Source organism: Dermacentor silvarum, chromosome 8, assembly GCF_013339745.2.
Source record: "Dermacentor silvarum isolate Dsil-2018 chromosome 8, BIME_Dsil_1.4, whole genome shotgun sequence".
In the NCBI taxonomy this organism is placed as follows: domain Eukaryota; kingdom Metazoa; phylum Arthropoda; class Arachnida; order Ixodida; family Ixodidae; genus Dermacentor; species Dermacentor silvarum.
The window spans coordinates 23,647,817-23,665,834 of NC_051161.1; the positions used below are offsets into that span (position 1 = coordinate 23,647,817).

General features: G+C 44.1%; 2 protein-coding genes across 4 annotated transcripts; one reads left to right on the plus strand and one right to left on the minus strand.

Moving 5' to 3' along the window:
• Positions 1-2,540: 2,540 nt before the first annotated feature.
• On the minus strand, positions 2,541-4,916 carry LOC119460809 (U7 snRNA-associated Sm-like protein LSm10). The gene is made up of 2 exons (XM_037721903.2): positions 4,558-4,916; positions 2,541-3,719 (listed from the first exon to the last, which is right to left on the minus strand). The coding sequence occupies exons 1-2, from the start codon at positions 4,689-4,691 to the stop codon at positions 3,437-3,439; spliced, it is 417 nt and encodes a 138-aa protein (XP_037577831.1). The 5' UTR covers positions 4,692-4,916; the 3' UTR covers positions 2,541-3,436.
• A 237-nt stretch (positions 4,917-5,153) lies between these two features.
• Positions 5,154-17,800, plus strand: LOC119460808 (solute carrier family 35 member E3). 3 transcript variants are annotated; one of them, XR_007468378.1, is made up of 6 exons: positions 5,154-5,739; positions 8,680-8,790; positions 10,542-10,703; positions 11,920-12,002; positions 14,721-17,038; positions 17,086-17,800. XR_007468378.1 is itself a non-coding variant. In XM_049672525.1 (6 exons), exons 1-6 carry the CDS (start codon positions 5,320-5,322, stop codon positions 17,666-17,668), a joined length of 1,008 nt encoding a protein of 335 aa, XP_049528482.1. In that variant the 5' UTR covers positions 5,154-5,319; the 3' UTR covers positions 17,669-17,800. The 3 variants fall into 3 exon arrangements, 2 of the variants coding, with proteins under 2 accessions (XP_049528482.1, XP_037577829.1); XM_049672525.1 differs by having other exon boundaries at positions 14,721-14,886; positions 17,603-17,800; XM_037721901.2 differs by having other exon boundaries at positions 14,721-14,859; positions 17,603-17,800.
• Positions 17,801-18,018: the final 218 nt, after the last annotated feature.

Consider the following 18,018-nt stretch of genomic DNA (forward strand, 5'->3'; position numbering starts at 1 on the left):
TACATAAAAGGTCGAATTTCAATATAACGAAATTTCGACATAACGAAGCATATATATCGCTGATTTTATTGACTTCATTATATTGAGGCTTAACTGTAAAACCATGTGAAATGCAGTAAGCTGATAGTAATTGGCTAGACTCAGCATATGTACTTTCGTCAGTACAGTCTGTTTTCGGAGCAGATTCAACATTTGGTCAAGGAAAGTAAGCTGCCTTGGTGGAAAATACTCATGCGTTAAGTGGTCAGGTTTATTTTAGCTTTTCGAAGCTGAAAAGTGACGCACAATGCAAGGAACTGCAAAAGGCTTTCAACTTGTGTGCTGTGCGATGTGCTGAACAAGGTTATTGATCTGAAGCAACGAGTTTAGAACACATGTTTCTACATGTACTATCGACCAAAAAAGTTTACGGACCACGGGATCGCAGAAAACGCTAAATATCCGAGCAGCCTTTAAAAGTAGCCAGTAAAACCATACATCACAATGTTGTTCGCATATACCAGTAGAGGCTGGAATTGGGAATACCAAGCTGGGGCGTTTTGAGGCTGCGGAGATATTCAGCTTTTTGTCAGATCCCTAGGACCGTAAACTTTTTTAACACGAAAGTGTTTTATGCCGGGGTCCACCAAGACTTCACTGACGTATTTCCGTCACGGAAATACGTCACACGAACATAATACAAAGAAAGAAACCAGAAGTAAAAGTTCCACAAACATGCAAAATTTGGAAATCGAACCCACGACCTCTCGGTCCGCGACGATAGATCGCCGAGCGTTTAACCCATTGCGCCACAAACGCATTTGCAGAGAGCTACACAGACGCGCCTTATATATCTAACACTCCTCCGTGTACCCGCGCTCTTGCTCGGGGCGGTGCCGCCGCCTACGAGCAGAAAAGAGAAGTACTGCATTATGACACTAACGCGCACCGACAGTATAGTGCCTAGAATATACTTACTAGTGTGCCGACCGCCGGGAGTTTCCAATGGGAGACGCTGGCACTGCCGGTGATGCCTTCCGCCGGAGGCCCCCAGACGGCGACACTGTTTGGGACCGTGCTAACCGAGCGGCGCATCACGCGTCGCTTGCGCATCACGCGTCGCTTGCGCTTCGGGTGCACTTCGGATGCGCGTTCGTAAGCGCAGTCGGTTGCGGCGCGTTGTTGCTTTCGAGCAAGTAGCGTGTGGTGCCTCCGCACGTCATTGCTGGGGTTCTTTTCTGTGCGCATGGTTCGTACTTGTGTTTGTTCACGGACGGAACCGACATGTCGTCGCAGAAAACGAGGCGTAAACACAGCACCTGTTTTGTCCCATATTGTACAACTGGATACCGCTCAAATAACGAGCAAGTCTCATTATTCAGCGCGCCTGCTGACTGGCCAGAACGTTTTGCCGAGTGGGAGAAGAATATAAGAGTGCAGATCGAAGGCTAACTCTGGCGGCTGTCGCTTGTGAGAAACACTTTAATAATTGCTACATTGAGCGCTCGTTCAAAATTAGTTGACGGTGTGTCGCCTATGAAAATGTGCCCTGTTTAATTACCTTCATTTATGGTAATTAATTTAATTTATGGTAATTAGATACAACTTGGTGTGAATTTAGCATTTGTGGACATGTCTCGCATATAATAGTTTACTGTGGAAAAAAGTTACACTTCTTCGGAAACCACGTATTTATTTATTGGTATTTTTCGCAGAAACACCCCGTATCGTGTAGCGTTATAATGATAACTGTGCATACGATCGTTTGTAAGTGCAACAAAATCATATTCTTTCGATTACGCTTTGCACCTCAACCAACGTTCCGCAGAACGAAACGGGCTGGGACAGTCCATTGGCGTCTGTCGCACACGCGCGCGTTGGCTAGAGACGCCGCTCGGCATAGCACGGTCCGTACGGCTATCGCCGTCTGGTGGCCGCCGGCGGAAGGCATCATTCTCCGTGCCACCGGAAAGCCCGCGGTCGGCACACTAGTAAGTATATTCTAGGCACTATACCGACAGTGAACGCTTCGGTGGTCTCAGCACTACGACGCCTCGATGCCAGCATTCGAAGGGACGCTGGCATCAAGAAGCACTACCAACGCCACCTAGGTGGCGTTCACCGTACTCAGCACAGCGGAGCGTGGCCTCCGCAATTAGCTCTGAAAATGTTTCTGAAGTTGATCGCGGAGGCTGCAATTACGACGCGCTGTACGCGCTGATTTGACTCGGTGACGATTCAGTTACGTGCTTTGTCTTGCGCGTTGTATTAGTGTGTCAGTTACGTGCTTCGTCTTTCGCGTTGTGCTAGCGTGTGCAGCGTAGTGCAGCTTCCATATGCACGACGGTTGCTCATGGTCATCGACGTTGGTAGTCGTGATGGAGGAGACGTGCCACCAGGCGTCAGCGTGGGTGCATCAACGCCTAAGGGCGCTTTAGCCACAAAACACCAATAGACATTATATATCAATGTGCAATAAACATTACACTACTTCTGTGAAGACACGTTTCACTTTCGTGTTCTATACCGATTCCTATATAAGAGGGATCAACCACATTTTTTTTGGTCAATAGTACATCAGCCACATCTGACTTGCATAGTAAGCTCGGCGCCTTAGAAATTATCATTCGATCAGGAAATGTACATAGCACAAACACAATGCAAGAGCTGATTAAGCTTTAAAGATAAGTGCATGTTACAATTATAGCGCACCCTGATGCTGACAGCAGCCACAGTGATTTGATAAAATTTTGTGAAGTCTTCACATAATTCACTAGTTTATTAATATACGTGTCTAACAAAAAGCTCTTGCCAGCCTTGGCCAGTTGCCATCACTGCACCCTGTTAGGCATAAAATACCACACAATAGCTGGGGTCGGCTTTGTTACACAGCTCACAAGCTAACAGTGAAGCCCAATGCATTGAAAAAAAAAAAAAAAAAACATGCCAAGGATGCAAACAAAACATGAGGCCTGCTTGCATTTATGCTGTAAATTGCGACTAAAAACAACCTGCATTATTTGCCAGCTCAAGACCAGCTACAAGGATACAATAGTTATACTGGTTGCTTTCAGAAACAATATTTAAGATGTAGAATTCTACAACAGATATTTGCTGTTGCACGCCAAAAGAAATGTATCAGAGTTCAGGTGTTTGTAGCATCAACATAACGCAGACGTGCTGCAGACTTGGTTCCAAATCAATGCGGTTACAAATGAGTGTAGTATAAGAGATTATCAATATTTTACATGTTCTGTTCCCAAGACATGATGCAACAGAAATTATCTACGCACCTGCAAGTGGAATGTCGCTGGATAGGTGCAGTAAATATTTCAAAGCTCGTTGCAGCTTAGCAATGCCCATTTCTGACATTTAGTTCGTAGATACACAACATTTAAAGAGGAGGATTCTTTCTTTCATTTGGACAAAAGTCGACACGCAACATTCTTCAGGAATTCTAGTGTGCTTCTTTGGGGGATTTGGTGCTCCACAGAAGCCTGTCCTGCTTTTGCCGCCGAATCTTGTCTCGTAGTAGTCGGGTCCGCATGACAGCCGCTGACACGGGCCCTTCAGGATCCCGCTGTGCCCTTGTAGTCTGCAACTGGAGTGCAGCGACCATGTCGATGTCATCTGGAATGTGCACATAGCGCACTTGGCGGCCTTGTACAAAAAAGCTTGCATAGGTCTCCTCGCCATTGGGTCCGACCACAGTTGCGTCGGACAGGTCCACATTCATGAACCTGCATTATATTGACAATAGATTATGAAAGGCAATCCTTCAAGGCACTAAACAATATATTTTGTTAACCACTCCTCTCCGCAATGCCCTTGGGCCCTGAGATTATGTGAAATAAATAAATAAATAGATAAATAAATCGATAATGTCTAGGCCCTTGAACGACACTCAAGTTGCTCTGCACATGTAATTGTGATACTGCAAATTTCTTTCATAATATATACTACAAAAGTACTTGCAGCACTAGCACAGAAGACCTTTTTTTTTCTACTGTGCAAACACAGCATTTTAACTTCAATATAGATACAGCTGGCGTCCATGAACACCAGTCATTTAACAATTATATTTTATCATTATATACAAAACAGAAAATGTGGTTGGTTTGGCAGAGCTCACTGAAGACATTTTTTTTTTCTTTTTAATAATTAACTTGCCGACCACGTCATGTTCTTTGATTCGAATATTGCAGATGTGTGTGTTTGCAGGACTGCAATGCACTAGGCAATCAAAACGTAAAACGACACGCATGCTTGAGCTTTCACAGATCGCCATGAACAGAAACCGGGCAAGAAATAAGCAAGTCCTTGAATGATCTGCCGTGCTCGCAATAACTAAACCATCTGTTTTAATCGCAGGTAGGGACGCCATTTACACTCGTTAACGCCACATAGCTCTATAGCAAGCACTAACGGGAGCGCTTACTTCACTATTACTCGCAATCTTTGCAGTTTTGAATAATGTGTTGCCATCTGTATCATTATTTGCGTGTAGGCTTTCGTCATTATTTTTTGTCACTTCCTAGTGCATGCACTTCGCGCCCCGTAGCAAACGGAATGCCTTACGCGTCCACATTCTCAACGGTGCCCCAGACGCTTAGTTCGTTGCGCAGTTCAATCGTAGTCTGGCGGCCTCGCAGTGCTTGTAACATCAACACCAGCGACTTCGCAACCAGCGCGCGCTCCCTCGGAGTTGCCATCAGAACCAAAGGAAGCAAACTTGTAGACAAAGACCAGCAGTTCAGCAGGGCACTTGTTTAGTTAGCTCCAACACGGCGCTTTGTGCATTTGCTGCGCTCGACTTTCTACAGACGCACAAACACGTCACAGAGCGCGTTCTTCAACGCAGGTATCTGTAAAAAATACCGTAAACGTACACTTGCAAATACGCGCCATATGAGTGAAATAAGCCGCGTCAGTTGTAGCAGAGCCGCTACTCCGTAGTTGAGCGGGCTTACGTACTTTTGCTGATTCTACCTGTTTTTACCGTTGCATGCGCGCAGTTTCTCTGTATCGGGTCAGTGAAATAATGTTCTGACTTACGAAGAGTTAACAAAGTAAACGGTAAAAAAAAAAAGAAGAAAAAGAAAAGTTTCGGTTTTCAAATGTGTTTGTAGCCCAGAGTGCCCAGAGTTGTCTGTGGCTATGGCCCCGGGCTTCGCTGTCTTTGAGGCTTGAGGTGCAGTTGAGGTTTCAGTAGGTGTCGTAGACGTACAGACGCCTCTTCCGTTCTGAACATTCAGAACTTCTGGACGTATTCGAAGAGATGGCTGCGATGCGGTCGGCGTTTGTTTTCGATGATTGAACTGCACAAGGTCCGCATCTTCGATGACCGCGATGACACAAGACGGGAAAGACGCGTCGGCGATCGCCGGCAACCGCTTCACGGCACTGTGCCTGTCGTGGAACGTGGTATTGTCAATTCTCATTGTGATTCTAAACAAATGGGTGTACGTGTACGTCAACTTCCCGAACGTTACCATGACCATGTATCATTTTGTGATGACATTCGTGGGTCTGCTAGTGTGCCGCGCACTCAATGTGTTCCAAGTAAAGAAGCTCCCGCTGCGTCAGATGTTGCCTCTCGCGACGACGTTCTGCGGCTTCGTCGTTCTCACCAACCTCTCCCTGGGTCACAACACGGTGGGGACCTATCAGATCATCAAGACCCTCACCATGCCGACCATCATGATCATCCAGCACTACTGGTACAACAAGAACTTCTCGATGGGCGTCAAGCTCACACTGGTGAGCGCACGAAAAGCTCGGCTCTTTTTTATGTGTGCCGGCACGCGTGTTTATATAAGTTTGCGAAGCACTGAATTAAAGAAATACCGCGTCTACTCGTTACCTGTCCACATTGCAGATATTTGGTGGCTGGCGTTTTTCAAAGGCTCCTGTGAGCAATTGTACACCGTGCCACCAGTTAATTACATTCCCCTGAGGTGCACTCATCTTAATTACTTTTACACTTCGACGGTGACAGCTTTCTTACGCTAACCTTTAGGTCGAAATCAAACTCTGCATTTTGAGAATTATGAGACACTCGCTCCTCCCTCCATTGAGCTGAACCGCAGGAAATTAATGCTCTAGTGATAGCTTCAAGCTCAAAGCAGCGTGACAGTGCTGCTATTGCACAAACAAACTTACTATGTGCAACATCCGAGCCATTGAGTTTTGCCTGTCTCGTTCATTTGCAAAAGGTAGTAAAATACACTTTTGCATGTTATGATTGTAAAATGAAACACAGTCTGAAGCGTTGTGCAGTATGCATTCCTGTAAAGTGGATATGTCATGAAGGGTGTCACAATTAAGACAATTTCGAAAGAAAAAAAAAAAAAAGGAGTAAGCTAAGTAGGCCTGACCTTTCATAATATACATATGTGAAGTTTACCATTTAAAAGCATGACATCGCAATGGTTATGTAAGAGGACAAGCACTATCGTGTACTACAGTTATAGGGGTTGCACGGACGTTGAACAGCAGCAAGAAGCTTCAGTACCTCAAATCAGATCAAAATGTTTATTTCAGTTTTTTACAGAATAAACTGGGGTTGATGAGAAAAAAAGAAGTCTTGACGACCACTTGACAGGCCTCACCAACCTATAAAAACAGGAGCAATGATGTATTGCTGCGTGATGATGTGTCACTTTAGAAACCAAACAGTTTCAGCAGTGACAGAAAAATTTTTGATAACACGAAAGCTGCATAATAATTATGTTGAACTTAACAGACACGTATAATATCCACCATGATAATGGTATTCAAGCAGATAAAAACAGATAAAAGTAAAAAAAAAAAAAAACGAAATGAAAGAGGGAAATGTAATCTAGCTTACGAAAAGCTTGGGAGCACCGAATAGCAGTGCAAAACATGAAAGCAGCATAATAAAGAAATTCAACATAAGCGAGAGAGAGAGAGAGAGAAGAACATTTATTTCATTTCGGCCCCCTGTCTGGAACATATAAGAGAGGCATGCACCGTGATACTGGCATTAAAACAGAAAGAAAAAAGGAAGACTCTCCTAACTTACAAAAAGCTTGCGAAGTACACAAATGGACAAAGTGTGCAAGCGCTCGTACAATTCTTGCAGTTCAAACACTTGGGCAAAGTGTACTTCGAAGTGGTTGTTATGTCTACACCTCTTCCTGTCTTTCATTGTTTGTTTCCCACAACGGGCCGACGCCTTTTATACATGTGCAGCGTGGTCTAAGGTTGCAGTGAGCAAGCACGGAGCATGTGCTTATGACTGTGTTTTCTTTCCCCCCCCCCCCTCTCTCTCCTAAACTATTGCACCACAGCTCATCCCCATAACATGCACAAATTACAGTTTTCCCAAATCTCAGCAGTAGTATATATTACATAACATACGTATTAGCTCAAAGGATGCTTTTCTGTGCTTTCTTTTCCCATTGACCTTGCAATTTCCATCATGCAATTTTCTCCTTAACAACCATACAAATGAGATTGACCTTGCAATTTCCACCGTGCAATTTTAACCTTAATCGACCATACAAATGAGTTTTTACCTATAGATCAAATGAGCAAGTAGCCCTGTTTCAAACTAATTTGTGGAATCCACCATAATAAATGCACTCTATTGTCTGATGTGCTGTTTGTAACAATAGTGTATTCCATATCTCCATAAGTTTGGTCTGGAGCTCTCAAAGGTGAGCTCTATATACAAGGCATGGTTGAATGTAAGGTTGCTTTATGCACTGACAAGTAAAGCCTTTATAAGGCTCTCTCTCGGGGCAGAGGATGTCACTTGAAAAAAATGGACTCCTCCGTAGGGGGGGAGTGCATTCATCAGTATGTAAAGTTGGTCTAACTTGCAAACCAAACAAGCCAGTTTGTGTAACATCAGTTATCAGCCACAGATGCCAACAGAGAGCAAGCACATTGTGCAACAGGCACAACCACTGCACCAACTCCTGGTTATAACAAAATCATGTTATTAGAAATATCACTTTATCTGAAGTTATTTGTTGCCCTGACCACCGTGCATGCACTTTAATTTTAGACCGGACAGTTCGAAGTGCAGTGCTGCCAGACTCCATTTAGTACAAGGTGCAGAGTGGGAAATACTTATGGGGCCACGTGGGGCAGTGGCCATTTTTTAAGTATCAACGTGGGGAGACAAACACAACTGTGAAGGTCACTGTTACACGTTCATAACTGCCAACCCTCCTGAATTTTCCATAAAGTTGATGAATTTGGACTCTTCCTACAATTTTATGAATGTGGCATCAAGTGTTATCAAAAATAAATTCCGTTCGCAAAGAAAAGGTGAGGCGACATATCATTTCTAAAAATGTGTGCAAAAAAGTACTCGTGGTGGTGCCAGCGCAGCCCTCCTGTCGCACTGCAAGATACCCTATACTGCTAGCACAGTACTCAGCGCCTGTGCGGTGTCATGGAAGCAGCTGCCCCAACCTCCTTTCTTCTCCTCTTCCACTGCCCCGACAATTCCACTGCAGGTGCTAAAGATAAATCATCGTTGATAAAGTGCATACATATCCCACAAAAAATGTGTGCTCAAGGCAAACATGTAAAAAAAGCTAAAAAAAAAAGAATGGGTGCTATGCATGCTAAGAATGCACTATGGACCATAAGTCATACCACTCTTCTGCTTCTTGTGTTTGTAACAAGGTTTTGTATGAAGCTGATCTAAATAGATCTGTGCAGGTGCCATTGACATTGGGCGTGTACCTCAGCATCTACTATGACATCCGCTTCAACATCCTTGGCACCTGCTATGCCCTGGCCGGTGTGGTTGTCACCTCCCTCTACCAAGTGGTATGTTCCATGTGAGGCTTTGGCTTTTGCTTGCCGGCTTACTACTTATGAAAGCTACTTCAACAGCTTGTCTCTTTTAACTTGCTTGCATAAAGCGCTTTGTGGCTTATCATGACCAGCACAGTCGAAGATCCTCTCTCTGCAGCAGTTTCGGTTTGCTTCAAATTGCTGTTTGCTAAGCATTTGTGTTCTAAAACACACACAAAAAAGTTCTCATGGAGAAATCTCCATATGAAAAATAGAAGATGCTTACAGGATCTCTCACTCATACGTAACGTAAGAACAGTTAGGTCTCACAAAAAAAGATTTATTTACACAACATCTAGAAATATTCAATGTAATTTAACAATTGCCCTGTTAACGGTACTATTTTGTTTTACAGTGTCTCCTACGTGTAGTTGTCTTTTGTTTTTGTTGCGTTGGGTGAGGGCAGCATTTTATGAATGTTCGAATGGTGATATCGTTTACACATCTTGGCTAGACCTTTTCACAGTGCCGCAGGTGCCTGCTTTTGCAGACATGGTTGTACTCTTTTGTGAAAAGCAAGCATTGGAGCACTACCAGCACAAGTTTTCCTCAAGTTTGATAACCAGCGCACCATGTCACAGCTGCTTTGGAGGTATTGAGACAGTCACTGCCAGCAAGTCCATCTTTTCCCAGACACACCGTCTATGTCATTAGGTATCTTGATATTCAAGTCCACTGCGGGGCTGAAGCTTCTGCCATCTTTGAATACATTTCCTTTCCTTTTGCACCCATTCTGTTAATTTAATAGACCACCAGTTATCCATGTTGCACAATACATGACCTGCCCAAACTCCACTTTTGTTCTTCGTAATTTCAACTATAATAACACCTATCTATATTTGCTCTGATCCATACTGGTGGTCGCTCAGGGCAAACATGTAAAATGGTGCTGCTGCAGAGCACGAGGTTGCAGATTCCCGGTTGCTGCGATTGCATTCTGATAAGGTCAGAATTCAAAAACGCCTTTGTTCTTAAAGTTAGGTGCATGTCAAAGAACCTCCAAGTAGCTGAAATTAATCTGTGGGCCCCTGCTATGGGGCGTCCCTCGTAGCCAGCATGTTGTTTTGGGATGTCAAACCCCGTAGTTCATTTGATTGCTAATCGCACTGCTGTGCAAAAAAGTGAGAAGGTGTTTGTGTCAAATTCGAAGAATGGCTGCATTGAAGCACAAAGAAGGAAAAATTATTCATTGGACCTGAAAATTTTCATACCTAAAATATGGGACAAAGAAATGTAACACTTTAAAATTCAAAGAAAAATTATTGTATTGTGTACAGGTTTTCAAGTACAGTCGCACTTCGATATAACAAACATGGATATATTGATCTATCGGATGTAACAAAGTAAATATAAAATGTTTCTGGCCGATATCAAATGTTCAATATAACGAAGGTATTTTTGTGTCAGATGCGACTTTGCTCTGATGAAGTTCAACTGCACTTGCTAGTCCTTGGCCTTTACAAGTTTGTGGCCAAGATTCAAAGCATAAGAGCGAGACTTCCTGAACGAGGACAAAACTGGACAACAGAGGAGGCCGGCACTTGTGCTTGACTGTATTCTTTGATTTTGCCCTCATTCAGGAAGTCGCGCTTTTGTACTTCTAATCATGTAGACCCAACTAGCCCAATCTCTGATATTACTAGGTAGAGACCAACTATGTAGGGGAAACACATCTCCTTTTGCACAGCTGTGGCAGTGATGGTTGCATCGTCTGTCTCGTGCAGTGGGTGGGCGAGAAGCAGAAGGAGTTCCAGGTGAACTCGATGCAGTTGTTGTTCTACCAGGCACCTCTCTCCGCACTAATGCTGATGGTGCTGGTGCCCCTGATCGAGCCACCATGGGCTCCCGGAGGGTTCCTCTACCAGTCCTGGAGCCAGCTGCATCTGGTGCGTCCCCTACTCATGTCAGCGACCCATTCCAGTCGTTGAGACTGAGCAGAGTGTGCAGTAGTCGGTGAATGATCAACAGTGGACGAGCAAAAGCCGTCCCTGGAGTCAAAGCCGATCACTAGTGGCTCACTTCCTGTTTTCTGGGAGAACGAAACCCGCGAGATTGACAGTGCCTGCTTGCATGTAAAAATTACTTACTCTTTTTGTCAGCCCTACTTCTTGGAAGAAGCAGCAGCACAAAGTTGCAAAGAATTAAACATTTACAAGAACCCTGTGCTCCAGTAACTTTGGCGGTTGGGTATACGTGTTTATCAAAAATTTTCATTGTGCATTTTTATTGACAATCGAGATCAAATAACAGTGAAAAAGAGGAGAAAGGACAACTCACCATTGATTGGACTGAGCCCACAGTCGTTTGGTGGGGTTTAGCCCCAGCAGATAGCGTGTCATATTTTCCGCTGCACGGCCTCACCTTATCTCAGACCCAAGTAAAAATATAATGTACTCATACAATTTGATCACGTCACTTTGATATGATAATCACATCAGCTTTTCTATATATCAGTAGCTGTTGGCTTTTTCACGCAGCTTTTTGTTCGTTGGTGATGTTTGCCATTGGCCGGCTGCTTTCTAGCATCAGGATTGGCGGAAATTTTTCTCTACAACACATTCTAGCGTAAGAGCTTTTTGTGAATATGGATTCTTACTAACTGCTCTTCGCTGCGCATAAGATGTTGTTCAACTTCATCTGAACTGTTTATGTTCAATCTCTTCAAAACCAACATTTGTGGTGTTTAAATAAATGTGCAAAACTATTGCTGTTTTGCAGTTAGGAACAAGCCTGCAATTCGAGTGTCCAACCTCAGTGACAATTTCAGGACTGATGTTGCAGCAATGTGAACAAATTATACTTTAACAAATGGCTGAGATCTGGAGTGACTGATAAAATAACAAAAATGAAATTTCATGCTCACGGTGACTTGCAGACAGCAGTAGTGAAGCTCTGTAGTGTCGCTTTACAGCAAAAATTATCGCAGTGCATGTCAGTTGTACTACCACCATAACTGTCATACAGTTTGCATCACTCTTGGGCTTTTGTGCATACTTCGTTCTTGTGCCTTGAAAACTCGGATTTCACAACATCTCCGAGGCACTCAGCTTACATGTGCCTGTTGACCACCAAGATGAGACTCAATGCTTGCTTCCATTGCAGATGCTGGTGCTGATGACAGGTGTGGTGGCCTTCCTGGTGAACTTGTCCATCTACTGGATCATAGGCAACACGTCCGCAGTCACGTATCCTTGCTGCACACTGTATTTTGCTGGGGCTGACAATCTATTGTGTCTGCCTGGTCACTTGAAAGCAACGAAAGTAACGCTACTTGCTCGATGTTTTTTTTTACACCACAGTTTCTCGGTCTCTCATAGTGAAGACCAAGTCCCTCAGTGAGGCATGCCTTTCTTTCGTTGATAATGCATTCACAAGTTGCAAAAGATGATTATGAAGCGGCTGACTCATGTGGCTCATGTCGGGATTCAGAGCACATTGAAAGAGCAAAGGCCACAGAGTGTGACTTGGCTTGACGGTGACTTCCTAGAAAAATCCGGGATGTTTTGGCCCTATTGACCCTTTTCGCGGAGCAGTTTGTTTTAGAGAAACGAGATGGCGCTCACGGCGGCGCGCCATACGTCTTCTCAGTGACTGCGCACGAATACGAAACTATTACCGCTTCTACCTTGCTTCTGTGCGATCAGCTGTCGGAAATGCAACTGAGTTTTCGCTAACACGCTGTGCTCCAATCATGCTAGAATGAATCATGTGGATTGAAGACGTGTGCAGTAGCTGGCTACAAGAATAGTGACTGGCATGTTAAGGAATGGAATGAATCTGTGTGGCCAAGTTCGCGGACCGCTGCTGCAACTGTCCGAATGTGTTACCGGCACTTCGTGATGTACGGCTTTCCTCGAGGATACAGAAATTTGCTCATCCGCCAGCCTTGTATCGCTAGCCTTTGAAGAAAGGGCTTCATTGCCAGAACGTCGCCAAGAGTGAGTACCACTCGTTAAACAATGACAAAGGGAGTAGCGCCGCTTCCTGTCATAGTAAGTTTCGCGCACGTTATCTATACACATTTATCCCAAATGGCAGGAAAACTTACGCCCACTCTATCGCCGACGTATCAAGAATAAGTTAATGGGCGCACACTTAAATATATGCGCACTGTATACGCACAATAAATGACGGACTACACCGATGGTGCACGAATAGTCGAAGATGAATGTGAAAGTCCACAAGAGAAAGCGAATTACTAGCTGTAATATGAATTTACTACAAGGTATTACAATTTACAAAACAGCTACGTTTCAAGCCTTGTGCGCAGCAAGAACAAATCTATCGGAACTGAGCACACCCGCGAGCGATTAGGCAGAAAATAATCAGCTAGTGGCCGCACCGGGCAACTTCACTGAATCAGAAACTGAGAAGCCACCGCTTCAAAATATTTGCCGAATAAAGAACAAAGAGCAAAACACACTAATCCTGACTGAATTCATGAGCGGAATGTTTGGATAGCTTGGAATACATATTTAGCCCCGCTTTTACAATAAGCGCCATATACGCTGCTTGCGCCGTTTGGACATAGCTTAATCAGCTCCGAAAGCGCTTTTGCATGTTCTCTGAAGCTGTGATCAAAGCTTCGTGTCGTCCACCTAGTCACCGTCTACGATATCTCCGAAAACAGAGGTTTTCTAAGCCGCGCCGGCGTCATACTTCCATTGTAAACAAGGAGGCAACGGAGACGGTTGAGGCAAGCAATGGACGCGTCACCACGTGATCAAACATGGAAGCGCCCACGGGATCGCCGCGGAAAGGGTCAATAGGCAAAACCTGTTGACAATGATTAAGTACCTGGTTTGTGTACCTGTTTTCTTTATTCTGTTAACCATCAGAAGAAATTTAATTGAACGCTCAAATTTAGATATGGAGGCTATCATACTTTTATCTCGCAGTGTAAGAAAGAAGGATTAGATGTGTTGTGCACTTATTGCACCTGTTTTTCATGTTTTTTCACTGCGGTTTACTACAGTCTGATGAGATTTCACCAAACAGTAGACATGAAAGATGAAGGCTGTTGTACTCCCATCTCGACAAACTTGCGGTCAGCAAAGAAAGAATGAGTCATCTTATCACTAAAGTGATGAGATGTGCAAGGTCACATTGTCTTGATAGCACCAAGTGCTTGCGTTCATGAGTATGGTGAGGTGCAAACGACCTCCTATGATTGGTTTGCATAGACAAGGCAAAGCGAAAACATAACGTTGACACATCACTGGCAGAAATTAATGCGATGCTTGTGCCATGTATGTGCAAACATAGAAAAGCTTTAATTTTTCTTGTTCACATTCAGAGCACAACAAATCAAGAGAAAGAAAGAAACAAGGCTGCATGCTAAAATTTAATGGCAATGCAATTGTTTCATGCAACATAAGTATATGAGGCTGCATTATCTATGGATTATTTTTGTCTGATGCTATTCATTCTTATCATCCGTCCCACTGAGTGGCTGCGCTTGGTAATAGCGGGCCCGGCTTTGTGTGAAGCAATGATGAAAGGCAAAAAGAACAAAGAATGAAAAGAATTGCTACATAATATGGACCCTGTATTGCATAAGTTAATCCTTTATTGTATGGTTGAACCTCAATATAACAAAGTTGCACCGAGCACAACTATATTTGTCATAAGCATACATTCATTACACACTGATATCATAGAGAGGAATTCTAAGTTTACTTCTTTATATCCAATAATTTGTTATAGTATCTGTGTTCTACATATCAAGGTTATACTGTAAAAGCAAGAAAGCAAAAGTGTCATGACTGGGGCCTCCATACACTTCCTCATCTCTTCTTTTCCCTCTTTTGTTGCCTGGAAAACCTAGTCATTTCAGTTATGCCCCATCCTAACATAATAGCAAGAAATGTGCATCATCACGCTCCTTGACCACGTTGCAACAGCTACAACGTGGTGGGCCATTTGAAGCTGATGCTGGTGCTAGTTGGTGGCTTCCTCGTCTTCCAGGACCCCATACACACCGAACAGGCCATCGGCATTGTGCTCACACTGGCAGGCGTGCTGCTGTACACGTACATCAAGGTGCAGCAATGTGCAAAGGAGAGGCCGGTGGGAGCCAAAGCCACGATGGCATAGCCATTGCAGTCACTCTTAGTCTCTGATGTGGGCTACTCCACCAGGGTCATGAGTCATTCGTACGCACATGTGGGACACTCACTGCGGTGACTAGTGGTACAGACAGCTCGTTGCCAGGAATAAGGCTACTGGTCGATTTCCCAGCCAAAGTGCGCGCATTCCAGCGTCCATTGCAATGCATATATGCAAAGGTGCTGTAAATCTTAGCCTAAGAGGTGGGCTACTCCACTCGGGTCATGTATCAGCCATACGCACAGGTGAGGTACCCATTTACGGACACCGACAGTCTGTTGTGAAGAACAAGGTTGCGGGTTCATCTCCCAGCTGCTGTGCACACATTCCAGTGCCTGTTTCAATGCACAAATGACCTTGTGCCGAGATTTTGGCATACATCGAGAAGTGCCAAGAAAACAGTTGAGCCCAGATACAACTAAGGTGTTCGTTGCACAAAATGTACTCGTTATAGTTGCACTTTCCCTCAAAACTACCAATAGAGAAGAGAAAAAGGTACAGAAGGAGCTGCTTTATTTCTAAAAATGATGTGCACTGTGCTTACACTGGCAGAAATCAGTGACTGAGGCCTGTTTCAGGAGTGTCGAACCGATAACAGCACTCTCCAGTTTTCACAAGCTGTGGACGTTGTCATAGGTCAGGCCCCTTTCATGTACCAAATTTTGGAGTGAGGCTAAGCAGCTTAAGACATGTCAGTGTCGGCACCACTGTAGGGCACAGTTGGAGGCTTGCAAGTTTCTAAGTCATCCTCATCACTGGAGATCTCCATGTCCGAAAGTTGTCGCACCCTTCCAACAATTGCTTCAAGAGATTCAACAGTCTCCAAGAGATTTATGTGATCATCAGCATTAACAGTTATCTCATGGCTGCAGTCGGCAAGATTTGAGTTGATGCCCTGTGTCCATAAGGCTGAGTAGGAGGAAATGTGAGCTTTCCGGAAGCAGTTTTTTAATTCTTGCAGGCTTGACCTCCATCCATGATGCGTTCAGCATTTTCGTTCTGTCTAAATCTGAGATCTGAGGACATGCTTTTTGTTGTATGTGGGCATGCTAGCAGTGCAGTGTCCACTATCATCATCACCACCATGCCGGCCACAATCATCATTGGGACAGCTAGGCTCGAGGGCATGGACTCTGGTACTACTGGCTTACCATGTAGTCTTGCGAGGACAAGCAGGTTCTCAGCCCTCAATAAATATTAGTCCTATTAGTACATAGTCCTTCCCTTTCCTCAGTTACGCAACACCCTTGACTGGCAGGTTCACCAATTCGTTACGATTGTAGACTTCGAAAATCTATATTTGTTGCTCATTTTGCCATTCTCAGCACCATTGGCGAGCACTTTAACAATTGAATCTTTAGTGCCGGTGTCAATTGCATTTTTCTTAATTTATGTCAGGGCTCCTTCCAACGTTGCGATCGATGTGTGAAGAAATAAAGAAATGCTGCTTGCCTGAAACTGAGTTGGAAGCTTTCTCCAGAAAAAGAATTGTTCCTCGCTGCTCGGGAGTGCTTAAAGAAAAGGGAAGAGAGACGATGCACCACAAAGCTGTGATTGCTTGTGTGTCATGATTGCAGCAGCACTTGCTCCAGTAAAAAAAAAAAACAATTACTGAACAAGGAAGAAAAGTGGTATGTGGCACAGCAGTGCTGGTTCGTCAGGGTGCTGCCCCGCCACAATTCATTCTGTTTGTAACTGATCTGACCAGTGTGCCCAATCGTTACAAGTGAATGGCTCTCTCATAGAGTCCTTGCAAAACATTTTCAGTGTAGAGAAACTGTTTTTAGTAGCCAGACGTTCATTCCAAATCGAATCATATGCGGCCTCGACTGTACTAGAAATTAGCTTGAAACTCTCTACTACAATGGCATTTATGCCACAGTTGCACATTTGTCACTGGAAAACCACTCAGTGCCATAAATACTGGCGGAAACATCGCAATGTGATCGCTGCAGGACTGCTCATTAAATGCCAAAGAATCTGAAAAAGGAGTGTGCATCCATCTTCAGCCTGCAGTCTGAGCGATGCAAACACGCAATACTATGCATGTGTCGTGGCTTCAGTTCCCACCTACAGTATGTAGACTTAGTATGAGCTCTCTGGTCCCAAGTGTGTCACCTGTGGAGTTCTTCTTTCTGGGGTTTTACGTGCCAAAACCAGTTCTGATTATGAGTTGTTTCTGTGATGATAGAGAGAGAGAGAAAAAGGAAAGGCAGAGAGGTTAACCAAGGTGTCACCCGGTTGGCTGCCCTACATGTGGGGAAGGAAAAAGGGGGAAAGGGTGATTGGGGGTTACTTAAAATGTTTTTAAGTTCCAGGTGTAGAAAAAAAAGGGGGGACCTCAATAAAAATTAGTCCTATTAGCAATAGGACTAATATTGCTAATAGGACTAATACTTGAGTTAAGTTAGGATTGAGTTAAGATGTTACCCTTTCCTATCGACCATGTTGGGAATTTAAGCAGAAAACTTTTAGTAGCACTTTAAGGAGGAAAACACACAAATGACAGAAGGGAGGAAAAGATTAGTCAGTTCCAGCATTGTACTAAATGCCAGGCAATGGATTGCCACTCTAATGCAAGTACTCTTCCATAGGGATTGAGTGACTGCTGGCCTTTGATTTGTCTCTTCACTTGTCTGAGTGCTTGTATTGTCTGTCCTTGCTTGTCATTGCACAGCTGAAGGAGACCCCCGACGCTACGCTGCCATCCTCATCTCAAGCCAAGCCAGTCATCAAAAGCTAGTCAGATACAAACCATGTTCTGCCTTGTTAGGTGGACCTCACTTGCATAGAACACTCGATCAGGGTTTCTTACAGCCTGGTCAGTTTTGTATTAAACACTTGTTTTGGTCACAGTTTAACAGTGTGTCCTTCACTTCTGGACTTCGTCTGTGTTCTTCTGCAAGTCTTTGATGATGTAAAACAGTCAACTCGGGTAATTCAAACAAATATTAAAACTTTCTGTTGGCTAGCTATGTTCTGAAATGCATTTTGAGGCTGCTTATTTCAGACAAGGCTTTTGGTTTATTCAAAGTTATTAGCTTTGCATGGCCAAGTAATACAGCCAAGAACACCGGATAAGGGGACATTCGT